Here is a 26,245-nt window from a genome sequence, read left to right as displayed (position 1 = left end):
CTCGTAAGAGAGCTGAGAATGGGCAGCGTCGTAGCAAATATTTGTCAAGACTATGATAGTGGATTTACTTCCGGGTGTAGCCCAGCATTACCTCGCTAAATTCACTTGGCGTTCGTTTTTCACATCGAAGACTCATACAATATAATCCACTGTAAGACGAGACACGTAAAAAGTATTTTTAATTCTGGACTCATAGAACGGCGTTCTTCACATCAGTAACACCTGTTTGTGTGTTTAACGTTGCGCTTTGAGGCTCAGGCAATATCGCAATGACTATAGTCCGCCTGCTGTCGCCAGTGTGTCGTTAGCCCAGTGGTCCCCTTACGAGTTGCCATGATAGTGTTATATGAGATGGCAGTTACAATCTCGGAGAAAACAGCTGAACACAACCTTTCTATATTCCATTTTAATTAATGGAGTTGCAAACTGCTAGTAAAAATTCCTTACACGAAATCTGAGGAATGCCTTTGCACACATATATTCGTGCAATTTCGACTTAGTATATTATGTTAATATTACGGATGTTTGCTTTGCAAATGCCAAGGTGCTTCACTGTAAACTAGTTTGGGAAAAGATTCAAACCGACTGTCAACGATACAAATTTGAGCCTTATTCGTCGTATAGGTCTAACATGTCAGGAGGTTGTTTATGAAGTGAACATGTTGATTAATATACTTCCTCTCCTCTAAGTTTTTGCAATAGCATTTAACTGTAGAGTTTTTCTGACACTGGCGTTATCAATTCCTTTCCGTTCTATAAAAACCTCAAAAATGATAACTCTTTCTGGTTTAAATCTGATGACCCTAACCACCAGTTCCGATCAACGTTAAATACTTCATGAATCCATACATCGAACTAGAAATGTGCAGTGTTTCTGCACTGCTACAGAGCATGCTTTGCAAGGTATTCACACAGTTTATTGCATAGACTTACCACAAGGAATGAAACAGAAACTGTAATACACTTTACAACACAGACGCTCACTCTGCCTTGACGAAAATACCCGAATATTGGCCTAAATCTGCACAAATAATTGACTTTGAAAGAAAAAGAAACGAGGTATGACGCATTTATAAATTCATCGAATGTAGTGTGGTGGTTTAATTTCTTCCCAGTCTATAAAATTAATTTCGGGCCATACTCAGCTCTTGCCGATTAATGCCATACAGTAATCTCCGTTGCTTTCGAGCGTGAGTGGAAATCGTAGAAATTTTCTATGGAGCAAAATTTAATAATAATAAAGCGCTTTAAATTATCAAAAGCTATGAGCGGTAGCAGGCGCTTTCGATAAAGAACGGGGGAGTGCAGCGCCGCTGCTGTCGACACGGCCGCTGCCTGTAGCTAGCAAAAGGATCCTGGAGCTTTGCCGGATGCGGCGTCCAGACAGTCTGCGGGAAATCTGCCGCAAAATGGTTACTGTATAAAATTTTGTTATCTGTGTGTCAGAAAGTGAAATAGATTGAATCTGCGCTACCATTAAATTCACGTCTTCACCATTCAGACAGAAGAGGCTATAAAAATCTTTTACTCCAGTTGGTTTCGATCCACAGACATTTTAGACAGAAAGAACGCATGCTACCGCTAGACCACGGGCATAAACGTTCTCCGATTTCTCTAACATCGGACAAGACTTCCTCCAGGAAGTGCCGCAGTCTACAGTGTTGCCAGATTGTGCAGAAAGCCGGACTTAAGAGAATTAGCGAGTTGGTCAGTTTATTTGTCCCATGTCGCGATCGGCGCGGACTTAGCCTCTGCAGCGGCTGGTCGCCGGTCGAGTTTTATGTCAAAGAGTGTACCTCTTTTTTTTAGACTAATATCAGTGTCCAATGAGAAGTTCAGGCAGGCAGGTGCTAAAGAGGTCCAAAACTCACAAAATTCTCACAACAGGAAAGTAAATAATAATGTTACCATATTTAACCAAAATATTGGTGGATTAAAGAAAAAAGTAGATTCTCTCGAAAGTAAAGTAAAAAATAATGTTACCATTTTTCACCAAAATATTCCAGGATTGAAGAATAAAGTAGATGAACTCCTGGTTTGTTTAGATGACATTGAATCTGATAATGTAATAGATACGCTACAACTGTCTGAGCATCACATTGTGTCTGATATGGAAAAGGTAAATATCAGTGGTTATAAACTGGCTGCACATATGAGTAGAGAGAATAAGGTGAAAGGAGAAGTTACCATATATGTCAAAAGTTATCACTGTGTAAAAAGCTTAGATACAAAAAAGTTTTGTCCAGAGCAACATATAGAAGATTGTGCCTGTCAACTTAAACTGAAGGAGGGTTCTTTTATAATTTCAACAGTACGAGGGCTAGCCACAAAGTACATTACGTTTTGGAATTAAAAATAAATAAAGTATTGGAATTTTTTTTTATCATATACAGATGAAAGCCACACTTAAATATTACTTTTCTACATAGTTGCCATTTAAATTAAGGCACTTATCGTAGCGATGGACGAGCTTGGAAATTCCTTCGTCGTAAAATTCGGCCGCCTGCGCCTTCAACCACGTGGTTATGTCTTCTTGAAGCTGTGCGTCGTCATCAAAACGCTGCAAAGCCAACCACTTCTTCATTGCTGGGAATAAGTGGAAGTCGCTCGGTGCCAGGTCGGGACTGTACGGCGGACGAGGAAACAACTCCCACTTAAAAGATTCGAGAACTTCACGAGTGGCATTTGCCGTGTGGGCCCGGGCGTTGTCGTGAATCAGCAATATCTTCGAGCCCAACTTTCCCCTGCGCTTGTTTTGTATTGCTCTTCTAAGGTTGTGCAGAGTTTGGGAATACCTTTGAGAGTTTATTGTAATGCCTCTTTCCAGGAAATCCACAAAAATCACACCTTTTCTGTCCCAAAAGACAGTCGCCACGTGGTTGAAGGCGCAGGCGGCCGAATTTTACGACGAAAGAAATTTCCAAGCTCGTCCATCGCTACGATAAGAGCCCTAATTTAAATTGCTACTATGTAGAAAAGCAGTATTTAAGTGTGGCTTTCATCTGTACATAATAAAAAAAATTCCAATACTTTATTTATTTTTAATTCCAAAACGTAATGTACTTTGTGGATAGCCCTCATATAAAGGTCCCCTTCAGGAAACTTTGATTTATTCCTGGAAAACTGTCATTTATTCCTGGAAAACTTGGATGCCTTGTTGTGCTATCTGTCAGATAGGGGAAAGCAAATTATTATTTTTGGGAACTTCAATGTTGATTCACTGAAAGAGTGTAATAAGAAGAATTACCTGAAGTCTTGCTCGGTTCTTTCAATTTGACATCTGTCATTAATTTTTCTGCTCAGGTAGTAAAGGACAGCAGCACATTGATAGATAATACTTTTATAGACCAAGAGAGGTTTAAAAACATAAATTCTTGTCCTGTAGAGAATGGGCTTTCTGATCATGATGCTCAACTAGTTACAGTATATGAGATAGCTCCATTCAGTAATTCAAAACTACCCTCCAAAGTTTTGCATTCAATTAATGACTCAACAGTTAGAAATTTCAGAGAAAATCTTCAGCAGTTAGACTGGGATGAGGTATACAAGGAACCCGATGCTAATTTAAAATATAACTTATTTCATGATACACTTGCAAGAGAATTTGAAAACTGTTTCCCCAATAAAGTAGCCAAATCTAATTATAACAAACCATGCAAAAAACCTTGGCTTACTAAAGGAATAAAAATATCTTGTAACCACAAAAGGGAACTGTAACAACAAGAAAGAGTAATGACCCAGAAACAGCAAAATATTGTAAAAACTACTGTGCTATATTAAGAAAGGTTATTAAAAAGTCCAGAAGCATGTGCATCATGTCTAAGATTAATACCTCTGATAACAAAATCAAAACAATTTGGAATATTATTACAAGGGAGACAGGGCAACCAAGAGTACAGGATGATGGCATCACCATCGAAGCGAATGGAAACAACAAGCCGGAAGTCAAAAACATTTTTAATAATCATTTTTTAAATGTTGTAGAGAAAATAGGATCTAAATGTTCATTAGAAGAAGCAAAGCAGTTAATGGAAGAGGCCTTACCCACACCATTTGATACAATTGAAATTCCACCCACCTCTCCTGCTGAAATTAGGAAAATAATAAACTCTCTCAAGAATAAAAGCTCACATGGAATTGATGGCATTTCCAGTGGGATAATAAAAGCTTGTTCCCAAGAAATAAGTGGGATTCTTAACCACATATGTAATAACTCTCTGAAGCAGGGTATGTTCCCAGATAGACTGAAGTATGCCATTGTTAAACCACTACATAAAAAAGGGGATACGTCTGATGTCAACAAATACTGCTCAATCTCTCTTCTGCCTGCCTTATCCAAAATTTTTGAAAAAGTAATGTATTGTAGAGTAGCTTCACACCTTTGTAAAAATAAAGTTTTAACAAAATGTCAGTTTGGTTTCCAGAAGGGTTTTTCAACGGAAAATACTATACAGGGTGTTACAAACAGGTATGGCCAAACTTTCAGGAAACATCCCTCACACACAAAGAAAGAAAATATGTTATGTGGACATGTGTCCGGAAACACTTAATTTCCATGTTAGAGCTCATTTTAGTTTCATCAGTATGTACTGTACTTCCTCGATTCACCACCAGTTGGCCCAATTGAAGGAAGGTAATGTTGACTTCGGAGCTTCTGTTGACATGTGACTCATTGCTCTACAGTACTAGCATCAAGCACATCATTACGTAGCATCAACAGGTTAGTGTTCATCACAAACGTGGTTTCACAGTCAGTACAATGTTTACAAATGCGGAGTTGGCAGATGCCCATTTGATGTATGGATTAGCACGGGGCAATAGCCATGGCGCGGTATGTTTGTATCGAGAGAGATTTCCAGGTGTCCCAACAGGAAGACGTTTGAAGCAATTGTCTTAGGGAGCACGGAACATTCCAGCTTATGACTCGCGACTGGGGAAGACCTAGAACGACGAGGACACCTGCAATGGACGAGGCAATTCTCCGTGCAGTTGACGATAACCCTAATGTCAGCATCAGAGAAGTTGCTGCTGAACAAGGTAACATTGACCACGTCACTGTATGGAGAGTGCTACGGGAGAACCAGTTGTTTCCGTACCATGTACAGCGTGTGCAGCCACTATCAGCAGCTGATTGGCCTCCACAGGTACACTTCTGCGAATGGTTAATTCAACAATGTGTCAATCCTCATTTCAGTGCAAATGTTCTCTTTACGGATGAGGCTTCATTCCAACGTGATCAAATTGTAAATTTTCACAATCAACATGTGTGGGCTGATGAGGATCCGCACGCAACTGTGCAATCACGTCATCAACACAGATTTTCTGTGAACGTTTGGGGAGGCATTGTTGGTGATGTCTTGATTGGGCCCCATGTTCTTCCACCTACGCTGAATGGAGCACGTTATCATGATTTCATACGGGATACTCTACCTGTGCTGCTAGAACATGTGCCTTTACAAGTACGACACAACATGTGGTTCATGCACAATGGAGCTCCTGCACATTTCAGTCGAAGTGTTCGTACGCTTCTCAACAACAGATTCAGTGACCAATGGATTGGTAGAGGCGGACCAATTCCATGGCCTCCACGCTCTCCTGACCTCAACCCTCTTGACAGGGAGCTCTCCCTGCAACATATCCTACATTCCCATAACCCTTCTGGCCTCAACCTTCGTTAGTCATTTTTCTCACCCATACAGTCTCTTCTGTGTTCCCATTTCAGCACTACACAGCCATAATTCCACCAATACACCCAGTCTTTTCTCTTCTCTCCTTTTCTGCTATCCATCTCTCCCCTGCCCTCTGTCTAACCTCTCAAATGCACCATGTGACAGACGTTTTTTTATGCCTATCTGCAACTCAGCATGTCCGCTATATGGTATTTTGCAACCATGATATATTAAATTGATGATTCAGTAATATTCACATTTTTCTGCTCTTCTTTGGAATTGGGATTGTCAAATTCTTCTTTAAGCCAGGTGATAAATTAGCCTGTCATTACCTGTCTTGCATACCAAGAGGGATAGTTTTGACATGTTATGTTCACCAAAGAATGTCAGTATTTCTGAGGGAATATCAGTTGCTCCATGGGCCTTGTTTCAACCAGAGTCTTTTCACAGTATCATGTCACATCTTGTATTCTTCTAGCCCTCTTCTTTTCCATAATATTGTCTTCAAGTTTGTTTCCCCTGCATGTAATTCCTATACAGAGGGGTCCAAAAAATGTATCAACTGTTTAAAAGTCCATAACTGGCAAACTAATTGACGGAGTTGTCTCATCTTTGGTAGTGTAATAGTTTGTAGTTCCGGTAATCGCCACACAAGCATTGTATTGCATTGTTTTGTGTTGTCAGATGACAGTCGCCATATAGTCAGTGTTTTGTTCTCAGTTGCACCCATACTCAAGTAAGCATGGCTGGTGCAAGGCTTACATTCGATGAAAGGAAGTCATTTTTGAAGTGGTATTTTAAGTACAAAAACATTAATGAGGTTCAACGGCAATGGCAAAATGAGTATCAAACAGAGCCACCGACACGTTTAACGATTCATTGCATTCGAGACAAATTTGAAGCCAAAGGCTGTGTTAAAGATGTACACAAACAACGATCTGGACAACATGTAACAGTAACAAGTCCAGCTAACTCCCGTCATGTATTACAACACATCATTCGATCTCCAAGTCTGTGAGACAGTATGCCTGTGAAACTGGAGTGAGCCGCTCAAGTGTTCGGCGAATTTTGAAGACAGCAAAGTGGAAGTGCTACATCCCACGACTGCTACACACAATGAACAAGGGCGACCCAGATGGTAGAATGGAGTATTGCGAGTGGTTTACTAACATGGTGCGCAACGATGAAGAGTTTGCAGAGATGATTGTGTGGTCTGATCAAGCACAGTTCAAACTCAATGGTACAGTAAATCGCCACAATTGCATCTACTGGGCCACCGAAAATCCGAACATCCATGTAGACAAAGCTGTGAATTTGCCATGAGTAAATGTGTGGTGTGGGTTGTCTTACCGGGGCTTGATTGAGCCATTCTTCTTTGACAGCACCATTACCGGTGAGGTGTACCTTCAGATATCCATTTTACCTGCCATCCGATACTTGTATGGAGACAGAGGAGTTTACTTGCAACAAGATGGTGCCCTAACCCACTACCAAAATCGTGTTAGGGCATATCACGACAAAAATCTACCAAGAAGATGGATAGGCCATAGAGGTGCTGTGGAGTATCCACCACGTTTCCAAGACCTAACGCCTATGGACTTTTACCTGTGGGGAACGCTAAAGGACGTCATTTATTGACAAAAGTCACACACATTGGATGAACTTCGAGAAGCATCGTACATTCATATGCAAATATCCAACTGAACACATTGCAAAAATGGTTCAAATGGCTCTGAGCACTATGGGACTCAACTGCTGAGGTCATTAGTCCCCTAGAACTTAGAACTAGTTAAACCTAACTAACCTAAGGACATCACAAACATCCATGCCCGAGGCAGGATTCGAACCTGCGACCGTAGCGGTCTTGCGGTTCCAGACTGCAGCGCCTTTAACCGCACGGCCACTTCGGCCGGCTGAACACATTGCAGTCAGTAGTTTGTGCTGCAGTTTGGCGGCATCGTTTGTGTATGGATGTTAATGGTGACCATTTCAAACACTTACAGTGATACCTTTAAGTTGGACTTTAAGCAACACTTTCACCAAAAATGAGACAACTCCATCAGTTAGTTCGCAAGTTATGGACTTTTAAACAGTGGATACTTTTTTTTCTTTTTTCTTGACGCCTCTGTTTATTCCTTCCATCTTTTGGACTGCCATTCTTTGCTTAGTACTCTTTTTCCATCTGAGCTATTAATATTCACACTGGTATTTCTCTTTTCTCCAAAGGCCCCTTTAGTTCTCCTATCTATGGCATTCCCAAGCTATTCCTGCTCTGTTATTTTCCTTTTACAGTTATTCTCATTTTTATATATCTGCATTCCCTTTGACCTGCTTCATTTGCGGATTTTTAATAAATTTTCTTTTCACGAACGAAATTCGATATATTATGTGCGTTATCCAAGGATTTCTTATCTAATCCTATGGTGCCTTCACTATTTCATTTCTCAGAGTAAACCATTTGTCTTCTATTGTATTTCTGTCCTCTGTTTCAGTCAATCACTACTTAATGCCCCCTTTGAAACTATCAACCACCTCTCATTTTTTTAACATATTCAGGCCCTGTCTCATTTGCTCTCTGCAGCATATCCAGCTATCAAGTTAGTGTAATGCCAAAGTAAGACAAGTAACATTGGGGAAGGGCCTTAGAAGGTCCCCAGCATTTAGACAGCAAATGTTAAATTATCAGTTTGTAGTTTCAGTGTTGATACATACACATGGCCTTGTGGAGGCACACACAGCTACAACATGGTAGTACATTGAGCTCTAGCAGTGGGAACTCTATCACTAGTCATCACAGGGAACAGATGCATTGAGCAATGCTCCTCAGTGTAATAGCCCCAGTACTATGTTTAAGCAGGCAGATAGTAGAGATCAGAAATTGATTGAGTATGAGCCCAATATTGTGGTTTCCATACAATGGATACCAAGGTGCTGCTGTTACACCAATGCCATAGTGGCTTCCTTCCTTCCTGTCATAGGTCTGCAAGTATTCCAAGTCTGAAAGCAATGCGCTGAGGTCACTTGCTGCTTCTTGTTTCATTTCCTCTTACTGAAACATCCAAGAGAGTAAAGCAATGATGTAGGGTGGAAAGTGAGTGCACATATTGCTGTTTTAGTGTATCAGTGACAGGTTGTAAGTGACTAGCTCTTGGGATCATATGACCACTAATGAAGCTGTACCGTGAGGCTCTGGAGGGTTTAAGACAAACATTAAGTAATGTAGTGCATGAAGTTACTAATTGCTCCATAAGAGGAAAAGTGATGTCTGGTACAAACTGAAAGTTACAGTCCACACTTCAGATGGAAAAGAAACTTACACCAGTTTGTAATTTCATACAAAAAAAATGGCTCTGAGCACTATGGTACTTAACATCTGTGGTCATCAGTCCCCTAGAATGTAGAACTACTTAAACCTAACTAACCTAAGGACATCACACACATCCATGCCCGAGGCAGGATTCGAACCTGCGACCATAGCGGTCACGCAGTTCCAGACTGAAGCGCCTAGAACCGCACGGCCACACCGGCCGGCAATTTCATGCAAAACTATTTCATAACAACAAATATGCACATACAAGATCTATCCATTGTGTACTGAACCACTGTTTATGCTTTATTAGTCTCTTGGTTTTTAGTGATTCAAATCTGACTAGTTTGTCACACAAAAAGTTTGACACATAGGCAAACAGATGTTTTCACTTCTAAATCATTCCCAAATAGCTTGATCACCTGCAGATGGTACATCTGCAGTGACTGTAACTCCCTTGCCCAGTATACTGAAAGTCTGACTAAGGCATTCACAGGCAGACACTGTCCTCCAAATCTAGTTCACAGACATGTTTCCCACACCATATCATCACATAACCATTATTCTCCCATTATCTTAAAGAAGCTGCAAATGAGCAGCCTCATCATCAGCCAGTGTCACATTGGAATGGAACAACTGAACCATTTTCTTTGCCAGGGCTTCGACTATCATTGTGCACAGAAATGAGGAACATCCTACCCACAAACCTTCCCACCCCTCCCAAAGTGGTATTCCACTGCCAACCCAAAATAACCAATGTCTTGGTTTTTCCCTTTGTCACGCCGAGTCCCAGCCCCTGGCCACAAAGCGCAAATCCCTGTGCAAAACATGTTTGATGCATGATCTGATATTTTCTGAGTGTATTTGTAGGCTTGTATAATTCTTGGGTGTCTGGGTCACATCATGATTTTTCCACAATATTTCAGCGAACAGACTCATTGCCATCTTCAGGTGATCTGATGAATCCTGCTTCACTCTTTTCAGTGTCTTATACATGTTGTCAGTTATTGCCTGCATGACCCCACTCCTATCACAATCTGTGCAGTAGTTGTGAAAGTGGAGGCTCCATACTCCGGTGACCGTGTCCGCACTATCACTGCAGGGTGCAGACCTCACTGTATGGGAATGTTTTCTTTTTTTTAGGCTCTGTGCAGGGTTTCATAACTGACTCAGCTGTATACACTATCTTTGTTAATTAAATCACTCTGAACCATAATTTTGATGGTCTCTCTAGTCACACAATCCCAGAAGGAGGAGGATAGCTTTAAGTATATTAGTGTCATACTGACAGTTTTTAAACTATTTTCAGCCATGGCTGATTTGATGTCGTGCATACTCAGTTCAATTCACACTGTCAACCATGCACACAGTTTTTTAGGGATTGAAATACGTGTTTATCGAACCTAGTACTGTCAAGGTTTTAGTTAGTGGAATGCGTATTTCGTCCATACCACCATCACACACAGCATCATCTCCATGGTGCTGTTGCCTGTGTTGCATTCTTATACTATGCGCCTCTCCATTGATTCATTCATATCTCATGCACCTACTGCTTAAGGAAGTGGTTATAGTGCAACTCTCATAATTATGTCATTCACCTTCCAGGTAATTAAAATTAAAATCTAGTGAATAATTATAGTACTGTTCAAAACTTCTTGAAATTGGCAATACTGAAATGAAAATTTATTAACTAATTATCAACTCTTGTTAAGAGTAGTGAATCTGTGCTTGCTGCACTTATAGTATGCTTACCAGGATCATAGACTGCAGTCCAAAAGGAAATGGTGATACAGACAGCAATAGTGGCAGCTGTGGTGTGAATCGCCCAATAAATTTTGTATTGCACAGGCATTGTGGCACTAACACCTCCAGCTGTTACTAAATAAGAAAGAGCAAAATTTTACATAAAGCTGGAAATTAACTCCTTTTGTGATCGTACTTACCTGTTAACTAATAAATAATGTGTGTACCTGAAATTTGATGCTGCCTCTTCAGCTTCGCATTCAGAACAATAACGAGACAAAAAATAGCTTGAACTGTGCATAAAGTTAAACCCCAGTTTGTGAGGTAGATTGGCCATTTCCAGATAGATATTATCACTCTTCCACCTCCTGTTATGGAGGCAAGTAAAGCTGCTATAAAGAATGCGGCCACCACCACTCGATAAAACACATATGCTCGTGTAATGCTCCCTTTCCGTTCCCACTGCAACAGTTGAGATATATTAAACACACACACACACACACACACACACACACACACACACACACACACACACACACACACACACACATATATATTTATATAAATAAAGGGCAATAACAAACTTTGTAATGGAAGAAAAGAACCTACTTGGGAGGCATATCTAGAGCAAAGGCAATCACTACTGATTGCTTTCCATTAAATGGAAAGGTATTTCCATGAACATAATCATCTGCATCCCTTCCTCCCCATGATGTTCATAAAGCAGGAGGAAATACAAGCAACAGTGAACGTTTGGAGGAGTCCTGGGAATGTACGCTGAACGATTAATAGGTAAGACAATTGTTCACTAAAAGTATTATAGACTAGTTTTAATCCTGGTTTGGCACCAATTTTTAACGGTGACAAAAGAAAGAAATTGCATCAATTGTATATGACAAAGATAAACAACATATAATGAGGAGCAAGTTCAGTTTTGAATAAATTCATCTTTTACAGGTAATCAGCTGAAGGGCATCAACAAAAATTCACTAACTCAAATGAAAAATGCAGAACCACAGAACACTTAATTGATTCTCATAAAAGTCTTTAGTTGCTGATGGAATGGAAGACTGTATTACATAGTTGAGTAGTACCCTTCTTACAAGAAGTTTTTCTACGAAGTCTAGAAGATTACAAGAGAAATGATGCCAGACTGAAGGTTTCAGTTTAAATCTTAGGAATGATCACATGTTCAGGTGTTAATAACAATGCCTAACAAATGCAAAGGATCACTTTAAAGTCTTTAAGTAGCACAAAGGTTTAGTGCACTACTTTTCCTATCTTCAGAAACATGAAAAATGCTTCTTTACAGAGCATAGGGGAACGATGCGGGAGACCCGCACCGCCTTACTAGGCAAGGTCCTAATGGACGTGGTTTGCCGTTGCCTTCCTCCGACCGTAATGGGGATGAATGATGATGATGAAGATGACAACACCACCCAGTCATCTCGAGGCAGGAAAAATCCCTGACCCCACTGGGAATCGAACCCGGGACCCCGTCCTCGGGAAGCGAGAACGCTACCGTGAAACCACGAGGGGCGGACTTCAGAAACATAGTTGCATCATAATCAATAATTTAAGTGACAATTTCACTTATGTTTTCTGTTGATGGTGCCTCACTTCAGGCACATTATTTTGTAGGCTTAAAAACAATATAAGATAACTGAACAATAAGAATTTCCTTAAAATTTACTGGCCTAACTAAATTCTCAAGTAACACTATTATGAAAAGGATAGGTGCTACTCACCGTATAGGAGAGATGCTGACTTTTGGATAGTCACAACAAAAAGACTGCCACAAAGGAGCAGCAGCAGCAGTGCATGATGCGAGAGACAACTGGATTGGGGTAGGAAGAGGCTGGGGCGAGGAAGGCAAGGCATAGCAGGGAAGGAGTGGGGAATGGTGAAGTGCTGCTGGGGAGTGTAGAACGTACAGGGACGAGCTGGAGAGAGGTTAGGGCAGCCAGGTGCAGTCGGGAGGTTAGACCAGGGGGCGGGGGGGGGGGGGGGGGGGGCGATTAGCAGAAAAGTACAGAGAGACTGTGCATTGGTACAGTAGGGGGTGGTGTATTGCAGGCACGGGAAGTGTCTGGATGTGCGAGGACAATGACTAACAAACGTAGAGGCCAGGACGGTAATATATATTGCAGGGAGAGTTCCCACCTGCACAATTCAGAAACGCTGGTGTTTGTTGGAAGGATAAGTATGGCACAGGCTGTGAAGCAGTCATTGAAATGAATAATGTCACATTGGGCAGCATGCTAAGCAACAGGGTGGTCCAGTTGTTTTTTGGCCACAGTTTGTCAGTGGCCATTCATGTAGACAGACAGCTTGTTGGTCATCATACCCCCATAGAATGCAGAACATTGGTTGCAGTTTAGCATGTAGATTACATGACTGGTTTCACAGATAGCTCTGCCTTTTATGGGATAGGTGGTATTTGTGACCGGACTGGAGTAGCTGGTGGTGGGAGGACGTGTGGGACAGGCTTTTCATCTAGATTACTGGGATACGAGGCATGAAGTAAGAAGTTGTGAGCATGAGTTATGTAGGAATGGACAAGTCCAGAAATCCAGCAGGATCTTTAGTATCTCCTCAAATTCTTAGGCCCCTCCCAGAACCTCTCCCCAGAGTACATCTCTCTGCTCACCTCTACCACTACTGACACTCATACCTTCTACATTCTTCCTACGGTCCATAAACCTAACCACCCAGGACGCACCATTGTGGCTGGTTACTATGCCCCCACTGGGATAATCTCTGCTCTCAGACACCAACACCTTCAGCCTCTTACCCATAATCTACCTTTCCACATGAAAGATACCAGCCATTTCCCCCACTGACTCCCTGTAGTTCCTTTCCCTTTACCACACAGTGCCCTGCTCATCACTATTGATGCCACCTCCCTTGACACTAACATTACTAATGTCCATGGACTTACCGTTGATGAACACTAAATTTCCCAATGCCCGACAGATTCCAAACCAATAACCTCCTTCCTAGTCACTGTGACCAACTATATCCTCACTCACAATTACTTCTCCTTTGAAGGCATTACCTACAAAACAATCTGTAGTACAGCTATGGGCACCTGCATGGCACTATACTATGCCAACCTATTCATGGGCCACCTAGAGGAATCCTTCCTGAACACCCAGAATCCTAAACCCCTCACCTGGTTTAGATTCATTGATGGCATCTTTGCAATGCGGATCAAGGGTGAGGACACCCTATCCGTGTTCTTTCAGAGCCTCAGCAGCTTCTCCCCCATTTGCGTCACCTGATCCTACTCAACCCAACTAGCCTCCTTCTTAGATGTTGACCTCCTCCTCAAAGATGGTTACAACAGTACCTCCATCCATATCAAACCTACTAACCACCAGTAAAACCACCAATTCGACAGCTGCCACCCATTCCATAACAAAAAGTCCTTCCCATACAGTCTAACCACCCATGGTCATTGCATCTGCAGTGGCAAGTGGGTATCACTGAGGTCTTCCCAGACTGTAATTATCCTCCCCAACCTTATACAAAATCAAATTTCCCATATCTTTCCAGTCTTCCATGATCTCCCAAAGCCTCACCTTCTGGCGATGGAGGAGCATTCCCCCCATAACTCGGAACCACCCAGGACTGGAGCAACTGAATTACAGTCTCCACCAGGGTTCCGACTGCCCCTTGTCATGCCCTGAAATCAGAAATGTCCAGCCCACTATCCTTCCCATCCCTCCCAGAGTGGTATTCCACCATCCACCGAACCTACACAGTAGACTTGTCCATCCCCATATAGCCGCTGCTCCCAACCCCTTACCTCAAGGCTCACATCCCTGTAATAGACCTAGATGTAAAACCTGTCCCATACATCCTCCCACCACCACCTACTCCAGTCTGGTCACAAACATCACCTTCCCACCAAAGGCAGGGCTATCTGTGAAACCAGACATGTGATCTACAAGCCAAGCTGCGACCAATGTGCTGCAATCTATGTGGGCATGACAACCAACAAACTGACTGTCCTCATGAATGGCCACTGACAAACTGTAGCCAAGAAAATAGTGGACCACCCTGTTGCTGAGCATGCCGCAAACATGACATTCTTCATTTCAATGACTGCTTCACAGCCTGTGACATATGGATCCTTCCCACCTACACCATCTTTTCTGAAATACACGGGTGGGAACTCTGCCTCCAATATATCCTACATTCCTGTTACTGTCCTCGCCTCAACCTTTGTTAGTCATTGTCCTCATCCATCCAGCCTCTTCCCTGTTCTCTTTCCCACATTACACAGCCCTCTATTGGACCAATGCACCCTTTCTCTTTATTTCTCTCCTCTGCTATCCCCTCCCCCACCCTACCTCATCTAACCTCTGGACTGCACCTACCTGACCTACCCTTTCTCCACCTTGTCCCTGCATGCTCCCCAGCAGCACTTCACTCTTCCCCACCCCTACCCTGTTATCCCCTCCCTCTCCTCACCACAGCCTCCTCCTACCCCCACGCAGTTGCCCCTCCCATCATGCACTCAGGCTGCTGCTGCTCACAATTTGGCTTCAGCTGCCAGAGACTGTGTGTGTGTGTGTGTGTGTGTGTGTGTGTGTGTGTGTGTGTGTGTGTGTGTTTTTGGCAAAGGCATTGTTGGCCAAAAGCTTATTTTGTGACTGTTTTTGTTGTGCCTATCTGTGACTCAGCATTTCTGCTACGTGGTGAGTAGCTACTCTCCTTTTCATAATGTTGTTACATTCCATCTGGGATTTTCCATTATTTAACTTCTCAAGTAGCAATTAACAGGGCATAATTTTCACTGAGCTAATTAGTCAATATATTAGAACTGCAGAAAACCCTAAATTAACAATAACCTATCATTAGAATGCTGAATATTGCTTTTGCTAAAAGATACTAAATTTAACATGTAAAATCAGCATATAAGCTAATTTTTTGAAAGGGAATAAGCGTTCCTTCCTCAATGATGTTAAATAATTCCCAAGAATTAAACGGCTATGTGATCTCACTCAAATTCACTATAGAATGTCAGTTACCAATATTTGTAACAATAAAGTCATGTTTACAACAAACAAAGTTATTTGTCTTTGAATTTTTGAATTCTACGTGAGTGGGGAGTCCACATATCAAAGACCACATCCCACATGCAGTACAGTGCCAGAGAGAGAGAGAGAGAGAGAGAGAGAGAGAGAGAGAGAGAGAGAGAGAGAGAGAGAGAGAGAGAGGCAGGCAATCCTGTGACTGCCTTGCAATATATGCGCAGGAACACTGGTCTCCCCCTCCCCCTCCCCCTCCCTCTCCCCCTCCCCCTTTCTTCTAGTAACACTATATTTTGCAGAAGAGCTAGCACTTTTAAGAATACTTTGGATGGCAAGGTAGTTCTAATAATTGTGGACTGTTATGTGACCAAACTCCCTGTAAATTGTGTCGTCAATGAAGTACGACAATCTGGAATACACTTGATCAATGAAATTGAGTTACATGCTGTGACAGTTGTTTATGCTTACTGTATTCCATCTGCAGACAGTGCTTATTTAAAAAGAAATATGAGCGGGATAAGATGAAGTATTTTGACTAAATTAGAAAGGGAAACTCAAAGAGTAAAATTGTGTAGTATCTTGCTCTGCCTTCCTCCCAGTGGGTACTTTTAGTGCCAAATTAGGAAGCAATTGTAACTCAAGTCATTATAAGATTTATGTTAACCGGAAAAAAAAAAACATGTCACTGAATAGCCAAGTCATTGCAAGTCAACTACTAAAGATAGATATGTCTTGTCTGATTCTTGGATCATACTTTCCTACTGCAATGCAAGAGGTAACACCAGTACTGTAGGTACTGTCAATGCTCTAGAGGAGTAAAATTTTGGTCTATGGAAATAAAATTATTTATGCCAAGCACTGCAAAGTAATTTTGAGCTTATTGTGTATTAAAACTACAATAGTAATGGTGATAATATGTAGGAAATAGCACGCATTTTAATTAATTTCTTTATTTACATCGTAGCACCAAACATTACAACAAACAACTTTTATACCTTAGTGAAAGTAACATCTTTCAGCTTTTACCTCTTTGAGGGTTATCACAATTCAAGGATGGTAGTATGGAAGGTGAATGGTTGACTTTGCTTTGTCAGGGTAATTTTATGGAAGTGTAGCTCATTTAAAAGAAACAGTGTACAGGATATTAGGGTGATCCATTCCTGAGTACTAACCTAGTGTTTGGGATAACAGGAAGACACTGAAGCGATTCAGAGATTCGCTGCTAGATTTGTTACTGGCAGGTTCGACTGACACCCGAGTGTTATACAGATATTTCATTAACTCAAATGGGAATCCCTGGATGGAATATGACATTCTTTTTATGGAACACTATTCAGAAAATTTAGAAAACCTGCATTTGCAGTTGACTGCAGAATGATTGCCACTAATGTACATTTTGCATATGGTCTATGAAGACAAAGCAAGAGAAACTAGGACTTATATTCTTTCCCTTGGTCCATTTGCAAGAGGAACAGGGAAGGAAATGGCTCATGATGGTATAAGGTACCCTCTGCAATACACAATACTGTGGCTTGCAGTGTATGTACATAGATGCAGATGAATGTGAGGTACCAAAAGCAGGTGATATTTAAAAAAAAAAAAACCACTATTACATTTCTGTGAAAACAAAAATGCAATTGTATACACTGTTAATGAAAATGTTGAAATGATACTTCTCACATTGCATCCACAAGGATCTGTTCCACACACTATCTGAGACGTATTTCTTGAGACTACTGACACCAAGTAAGAATCAGGTGCACTTAAACTTACATGTAAATTGTATTATTGTAACCTTAAATATGTATGCCTTTAAATGACTTTCAGCCTGTATATTTATAACTTGACTTGTCCAATGTCTTATGCATAAGCTGCTATGTAGACAACAGGACCAATAAAAAATACAATAAAATACAATGCAATACACTTGCCTTTGGACCCAAGGCAAAGGTCATAATCATAAACCAATGAAACTGGGAAGTAAAAATTATTCAAAATTATGGAAAACTATTGCAATGTTGCAAGTTCTGGCAAGTTCCAAAACAATCAAACTCCATGGCACTTAAAGGACAATGGTCTACACCTAGACAATAAATTTATACAAGTTAATTGAGCACAGATATATCACTTATGCTACAGGTATGTACTTAAAGGCTATGTTTTTTTTTTCTAATATACTCTAATGGTCTATATCCACATCCTTACTCTGCAAAACAATGAAGTGCAAGGCAAAGTGTACTTATTAGGGTTTCCCCCTTCCAGTCACATAAAGAGTGCAGGAAGTATCATTGCCTAACTGCCTCTGTCCAAGCTGTAATTATATACAGGGTGTAAATTTTAAGGTGACAAACCAGAATAACTCGAAAAATAAGCTTCACACAAAAAAATGTGTAGAATCCAAAGTTGATTATTTTCGAGGGGGACACCTGTCGGTGCTAAAATTAGCCTGCCACCCCAGTCCCCTGGGGGTGGGGCAAGAGGCAACTTTAAAATTTCAAATGGGAACCCCCATTTTTATTGCAGAATCAGATTCTACATAAAAAACTTCATACATTTTGTCTTAAACATTTGTTTTGATTCTTGGTAGTTGGCGCTGTAATCCATGTTCTCATTTTTGTGTGGAAATGGTTATGGATAAATAAAAAATACTTATTACTTCATAAATTTTGATTCGCTAAAACTATAACTCTCCCTCTCTCCCCATAGGGTGGGGTTTGAGAGAGAGGAATTAGACCTTTACAAATTCTGACCCAAATATTAATTTTTTCTGCAGGTTTGGATAAGTTTTGTTTGTTTCGTGGTCATGAGGCCACACAACATTTAATTATCAAACAAATCGTCTGACTAGCTAACTAACTAACCAAACATCCTATTTACTAATGAGTGTACTTAAAAAGTAACTCACTCTCGAACCTAATTTCTTATTAGGATCAGAGTAATCACTGTTGTTTGTTGAGAAGTCTCGCAACTGGGGTGATTGCTTAATTTGAGTCTTTTACTTTCAGATGGAAAAACGTAGAAAAAAAAAAAAAAAAAAAAAAAGACATTCATAAATTTATTGACTTAAATCACATTGTTCACACCTTCATTTGGAATGTTGCAGCTGTTATGTCGTTTACATTTTTAGAATTATGTACAATATTAGAATTAGATTTATTAGAATTAGAATTATGTATGATAATCAATATCCCACTCAGCCCTGATCGATAGTCGATGCTCTTATCCAGCCCTTGCTGATGAGCGGCGTAACATTTTGGAGTGCCGCCGATAGGTAGCGCAGGGACGAGAAATTCATCCTTTCTCGTAATAAGACTGGGCTTTAGAAATTATAAGTATTAATGTAATAAACACAGTGTATCTTTTACCACTCTGAGCATTCATTCAGGCAGCAATAAAACGTTTGTAACGGTTGTCTTTTGGGCAACTTATTATTGATTACTTTGTGTAACTGTGTTCGCGGCTTTTGCTTGCTACCAGTTGCTTTTGATGTGGAATTACTATTGCTAGGCAGAATTACACTGAGCGGTCCGCTTCTCGCTCATAGAAATTCTAACCCTCCCTTTCTCAATGCCCCTTATCTTACCTCTCTTGAGATTAATAGGTGCCATATGCCATTATGAATTATCTTTCTGTGGAAGAAAACATTGAGATGATGTAAATTTGTGGAGAAAGTGGGAGAAATTTTGACAATGCACTGTGCTTTACGCACACCATTTTCCTGGCCAAGTACGATCACAGTCCTTTTTTGTTCGAGTTATTAAACAATTTACTGCGGAAAGTAGTGTGAACCAGAAACAAAGAACCCATGCAGCTACTGTTTGTGGAGTAAACAATCAAGTGGCAGTCCTAGCTGCTGTAGCTCATAATCCACATGTGAGGGCAAGAGAAATATCAAGGCAATCAGGAATTTCACACATGAGTGTTTGGAAAATCCTGAAGCTCCACAAAATTCATCCATAATATGTATCCATGCATCGGGAAGTACATGGCGATGACTTTCAAAACTGTCTAACAGAGGTTGTAGAAAGTTTCAGAGAGAGCATTAGGGAACAATTGACAGGAATGAGGGAAAGAAATACAGTAGAAGAAGAATGGGTAGCTTTGAGGGATGAAATAGTGGAAACAGCAAAGGATCACACAGGTAAGAAGTCGAGGGCTAGTAGAAACCCTTGGCTAACAGAAGATATACTGAATTTAATTGATAAAAGGAGAAAATAAAAAAAAATTGCAGTAAATGAAGCAGGCAAAAAGGATTACAAACGTCTCAAAAATGAGATCGACAGGAAGTGCAAAATGGCTAAGCAGGCCTGGCTAGAGGACAAATGTAAGGATGTAGAGGCTTATCTCACTAGGGGTAAGATAGATACTGCCTATAGGAAAATTAAAGAGACCTTTGGCAAAAGGTGGAAGGAATATATAGAGGGTCTATACAAGGGTGATGTACTTGAGAACAACATTATGGAAATGGAAGAGGATGTAGATGAAGATGAAATGGGAGATATGATACTGTGTGAAGAGTTTGACAGATGACTGAAAGATCTAAGTTGAAACAAGACCCTGGGAGTAGACAACATTCCATTAGAACTACTGACAGCCTTGGGAGAGCCAGCCCTGACAGAACTCTACCATCTGCTGAGCAAGATGTATGAGACAGGCGAAATACCCTCAGACTTCAAGAAGAATATAATAATTCCAATCCCAAAGAAAGCAGGTGTTGACAGATGTGAAAATACCAAACTACCAGTTTAATAAGTCACGGCTGCAAAATACTAATGCAAATTCCTTACAGATGAATGGAAAAACTGGTAGAATCTGACCTTGGGGAAGTTCAGTTCGGATTCCGTAGAAATGTTGGAACACGTGAGGCAATACTGACCCTACGACTGATCTTAGAAGACACATTCAGGAAAGGCAAACCTATTTTTCTAACATTTGTAGACTTAGAGAAAGCTTTTGACAATGCTGACTGGGATAATCTCTTTCAAATTCTAAAGGTGGCAGAGATAAACCACAGGGAGCAGAAGGCTATTTACAATTTGTACAGAAACCAGATGGTAGTTATAAGAGTCGAGGGGGCATGAAAGGGAAGCAGTGGCTGGGAAGGGAGTAAGACAGAGTTGTAGCCTAACCCCGATGTTGTTCAATCTGTATATTGAGCAAACAGTGAAGGAAACATGAGAAAACTTTGGAATAGGAATTAAAATCCATGGAGAAGAAATAAAATCTTTGAGGTTCGACAATGACATTGTAATTCTGTCAGAGACAGCAAAGGTCCTGGAAGAGCAGTTGAGCAGAATGGACAGTGTCTTTAAGATGAACATCACCAAAAGCAAAACGAGGATAATGGAATGTAGTCGAATTAAGTTGGGTGATGCTGAGGGAATTATATTAGGAAATCAGACCCTTACAGTAGTACAAGAGTTTTGCTATTTTGGGAGCAAAACAACTGATAATGGTCGAAGTAGAGAGGATATAAAATTTAGACTGTCAATTGCAAGGAAAGTGTTTTTGAAGAAGAGAAATTTGTTAACATCAAGTATAGATTTACATGTCAGGAAGACGTTTTTGAAAGTATCTGTATGGAGAGTAGCCATGTATGGAAGTGAAACATGGACGATAAATAGTTTGGACAAGAAGGGAGTAGAAGCTTTCGAAATGTGGTGCTACAGAAGAATGGTGAAGATTACATGGGTAGATCACATAACTAATGAGGAAACATTGAATAGAATTGAGGAGAATAGAAATTTGTGGCACAACTTGACTAGAAGAAGGGATCGGTTGGTAGGACATGTTCTGAGGCATCAAGGGATCACCAATTTAGTACTGGAGGGGAGTGTGGAGGATAAAAATCGTAGAGGGAGACCAAGAGATGAATACACTATGCAGATTCAGAAGGATGTAGGTTGCAGTAGGTACTGGGAGATGAAGAAGCTTGCAAAGGATAGAGTAGCATGGAGAGCTGCATCAAACCAGTCTCTGGACTGAAGACCACAACAACATACACGTACAGTTCTGCACCTCTTTCACAATACCAGAACATGTAACTGTTATCTGTCTGAGCAATGGAATACAAGAACAAATATTCATTCCTGGATTTGCACATATGCTGCTCGTGTTACACGGAAGTGGGCATGCTATGCACAGAAGTTACAGAGGAATAACTTATGTTTTGTTCTCATGATTGCAGTTTTAGTTTTCCATCACAAGCACGTGTGTTACAAGTCGTCACAGAAAATGGTGTCAAATTTAATCATGATAAAACTGAACTTCACCACGCTAGTATCGGCTTCCTTGCTCATGAAGTTACTACTGAGGGCATTCGGGTGACTTTCCAACAAACCACTGCATGATACCTATAATCATCTTGACAGGCTTCTGAGAACGGCAAATTTTTTCAGGTACCATATACACCATGCTGCCCCTCTCGTGGATGCTTTATCAGGCAAGAACACATCCAGAGTGAAATGGTCTGAAGTTACGTTGCTGCCCCTATTCTTCCATCCTCTTCATATCCCCTCCTTCCCAGTGCTACGATGATTCCCCCAGTGTAGTGCTCAGAACACATGATTCTCATATGCTCATTCCGACAATTCATCTCTCACCAGCATGGCCAAGTATCGCAAAAACATCCGCAACATCTTACGTCTCGCCATTCACCCCCCCCCCTCCTCCCCCCCCCCCCCCCAAAGACCTTTTAATCCATATCTGTGATGATAATCTCTTCCTCGCCAATGCACCAATTCTATTACCATGGGCACTAGTGACTCCTCTATCAGCACTGTGTTTCAGCAACATACAGCCAATGTCTCAGCCTCTTCATTTCTTTTCCAAGAAATTGTCCTCCCCCATTGCAAATGATTTGCATCTGACAGACAGTTATTTTCCAGTTATGAGGCGGTGAAATACTTTTGGGAAGACATTGAATGTTGCGAGGGGTAGCCCTGCTACTGACCTTTGCCCTCATCATTTTTGACATATGGACCTCATTTCTCAGAACATTACAGGTGTCTGTTACATCAAAGGTGCTGACAATGCTGTGATGGACTACATGTCGAGAATGAACTCCATTTCTTTGCCCTTTGACCTGGATGAGCTGGCTAACTTGCAGCAACAAGTCCCCAATATACAAAATTTGTTAGAAGACTTGCCTATGTTCCTTATAGTGAAATCCTGACTCCTACCTGGGTCAGCTACTCCAGTGTTGTGTGACACTTCTGCCAACATCCTGCATCCCAGAGTTCCTTCTGCCCTGCAACGTACAGTCTTCAATGCCGTTCATGACCTGACCCATCTGGGGATCAAAGTCACCACACACCTGCTTACCAAGTGCTTTGTTTGGCCAAACATCAGAAGTGACTTCTGCACCTGGAGGCACGTGTGCATTCCCTGCCAACGTGCAAGGTTGGTTGACATACACTACCTTCTCTTTGGTGTTTCAACATCCCAAAAGGACATCTTCACCACATACATCTCGATCTGGTTGATACCCTTTCTCCCTTCTAAGATTTCAAACACATTCCATGATCAACTGGCATATTGGATGCCTCAGTACCCCATGTTTTTGTTTGCACCTGACTGGCCCACTTTAGCTGAGCAACATCTGTCACTACAGATGAGGGTTGGCAACTTGAACTGTTCCTTTCTATAAACTCTGCAGTCTATGCAGTGTTGCGAAGTTCCATACCACTGCCTACCACCCACAAAGTAACGAACACATAGAACACTAGTATCACACTCCGAAAGTGGTGCTCATGTGTCCTGCCAGTGGCTGGGCAGAAACATTGCTGTGGGTTCTCTCAGGCATATCTACCATCTTCAAAGAGGATCTTCAATCATCAATCATTTTTAGGCAAGATAATGTACAGTGGACATTTGGCCCTTCCTGCAGAGTATGTAAAGAACTCCAACCCTCTTTCCCTCCCCCTGCCCCTGCCCCCTAGGCCGTACCCACATTAATTGAGCTTGCCTGCTCACACATCTCTCACATTTTCATGCCCCCTTCCCAAGTCCACACATCTCCATGCATCTTCTTTCACAGCAACCTCACCACCTGCTAAAATGTCATACTCCACGACAACTCAGCTCATGTGACTTTGTAGCCCTCTTATTTGGGTCCTTACAAGGTACTGTCACACACTATCAACACCTTCGTTATTCTCCTCAACAGTAACGTAAAACCGTATCCTTGCGAAGGTTAAAACCAGCCTAGGCAATTGAGAGAGCGCAACTCAAGTCCCATCATGTGTTGCAATTCATTGTTAGTTCAGAGATTCTTTCTTCTTGTATCCTCTTCTGACTCCACTCCCTCCCCATATTATAGTAATCCCAGTGTTCCACTCAGAACAAGTGACTCTTGTGTGTGCATTCTAACAAGTCACCTCTCACCAGCACATCTGAGAGTTGCAACGATCTTTGCGACTTCTCGCCGTTCATCGCCAAAGATGTTTTGATCCAGATCCATGACAATACCCTCTTCCTTCTCCATAGCCCTCTCTGCTCCTTTGACAACCCAAACACTGCCCACATTTTACTTCTTAAACATTACCTTTTACTGCCTCCACTGACTCCTCTGGGAGGCTTACCATTACCATCCTCCTCCTCTTCATGTCCTTAACTCACTCCCCTCCCCTCACACTCCTTTATCCTGTGCAGGTCATCCCCTCCACCCTCCTTTCTGGCACTAACTCCTTTCTCTTAGAGCAATGGTGCAGCCTCACCTCTCTCCCACGGCAGCTACAACATGACTGGCCACACTGCCTCTCATCACATCAAGACCTTCCTTGTGCTCACTTCATAGTGCTGGAGGGGGGGGGGGGGGGGGAGTTTTGCAGCAACAGTTGACTCAGTGTGAGTTGACTACCATCTCTGTGACAACTAACTTCTTTCATTACTCTAAGTGTGTTCTTGTTAAGCCATGTTGTGTGCCGTTTTTGTATCCAATGCAATCTATGTGTAAAAAGACCCTGTGATAATGTGTTTATTATTTAACAGGTGTCCCTATGTTGTGTACATAGTTCCGCATAGTCAGCACGTACACAACTTTCCCACTAGAGCGCGCCCAGCTAAGCACAACAGCGCAGGCGCAGCGCTCATCTGTCTCTGCACTACGAGATGGCACTGTCTTAGAGACGGACCAAATTCTGCTTCCGCCGATCCGCGTATTAATATGTAACGCAGCCAATGAGATTCCTGCTAACGTAGAACCTTTTCTCCTCATGGATCACACTCGCACAGTGATACATGAATGCGCGAGGTATTATAACGAGTGTACAGACCTCCGATTACCAGTCTGCATTAGTCTGTACCAGTCTCTACGAGTTCTACATTTGTCTGTACCAGTCTATAGTCAAGTTTCAGTCTGTGCCTAATAAGATTACCATATTCCTGTACATAGCCATGAAGATAAATCTATAGACACTTCTGTCAAGTATCTGAGAAATATGTGAGAATAAGATTAACATACCAATACCAAAGGAACTTCAGATTGTCAATTGTAAATAGCATCCAGAACCAAGTTAAGTAATTTTTATGCTTATTATTATTTTAATAAATGTGTGTGAAAATTAATCAAGTTCTGTTTAATGTTGGTCACCATCAATCTACTACTCTAAGCGTGCAAGTGGCATTTCTATCGTCTGACCTAACGGCAGAAGATAAACATGACACGATAAGGCCACGAGACATATTGCTGACACTCGCCTACTTCGTTAGAGGAACAACTCAAATAAGTAAACTGACAGAAATGAGTTTCAGAAATAGGAAAAGAAAAAATTATGAATCTCCTGGAATATGCAGTAAAATGTTGGTTGATGAAGTTGCGAAAAGTTTGGAAAATTGTTGAAGGGAAAAATGCAAGAGTTATTTTTCACATACTGATTGTGCAGATTGAGCAGTTCTCTAAAGCAGAAATTAATTCCATATATAACGGCAGTTGACATGTGTTGGCAATTTCATGGGGGACAGATTTAATGAAAAAATATACAGAAGCACTCTAAAGCAATTTGTGTGTTTTTGTGTATACATCAGAATTCATAACCCTGTAGTAAGAATTACAGGAAAATGTTAGCTGTTCTATGTCAATGTATGTACCCTGACTTGTGGAAGGAGAACAAATATTTGACTGCTATGGCTTTTGAAAATAAACAGAAGAATGCAGGTGGATGGGAGAATAAATATAGACTGTTCTTCCATTATAATGTAGACGTTGATAATTTGTGTGGGTATGAGGAAGGCAGGAGAAATAGACAGCCTCAACCATTCTGAATCTGAAGCTATTCAGAATGACTTACTCAGAGAAACATACAATAAGGAGATACAAAAAGAATGAATAATTCCCCTTGTATGTGTAAGGTAAATGCAGTTTTGTCCACAGTTTAACACTAATAGAGAATTTAGAGTAATGTACCACAAAAGGTGAGAGGAAGGAAAAGATGACAAGGGAAATTTGCAAGCATGAAAAACAGCATAGGCAGTGATATAAGACA

The 26,245-nt window shown here is 41.2% G+C and overlaps 1 protein-coding gene across 1 annotated transcript in view; it reads right to left on the bottom strand.

The window, feature by feature from the left end:
• The window catches only part of LOC124798595 (protein rolling stone-like), a 137,555-nt gene that overhangs the window by 11,033 nt on the left and 100,277 nt on the right, over positions 1–26,245 (bottom strand). The window contains exons 3-4 of the mRNA XM_047262062.1: positions 10,947–11,181; positions 10,729–10,854 (exon numbers count right to left, since the gene is read on the bottom strand). Coding sequence (XP_047118018.1) covers positions 10,729–10,854; positions 10,947–11,181 — 361 coding nt within the window. The remainder of the gene's footprint in view (positions 1–10,728; positions 10,855–10,946; positions 11,182–26,245) is intronic.

This window comes from Schistocerca piceifrons, chromosome 5 (assembly GCF_021461385.2).
Source record: "Schistocerca piceifrons isolate TAMUIC-IGC-003096 chromosome 5, iqSchPice1.1, whole genome shotgun sequence".
Lineage (NCBI taxonomy): Eukaryota > Metazoa > Arthropoda > Insecta > Orthoptera > Acrididae > Schistocerca > Schistocerca piceifrons.
This window is presented reverse-complemented; position numbering and strand designations above follow the sequence as displayed.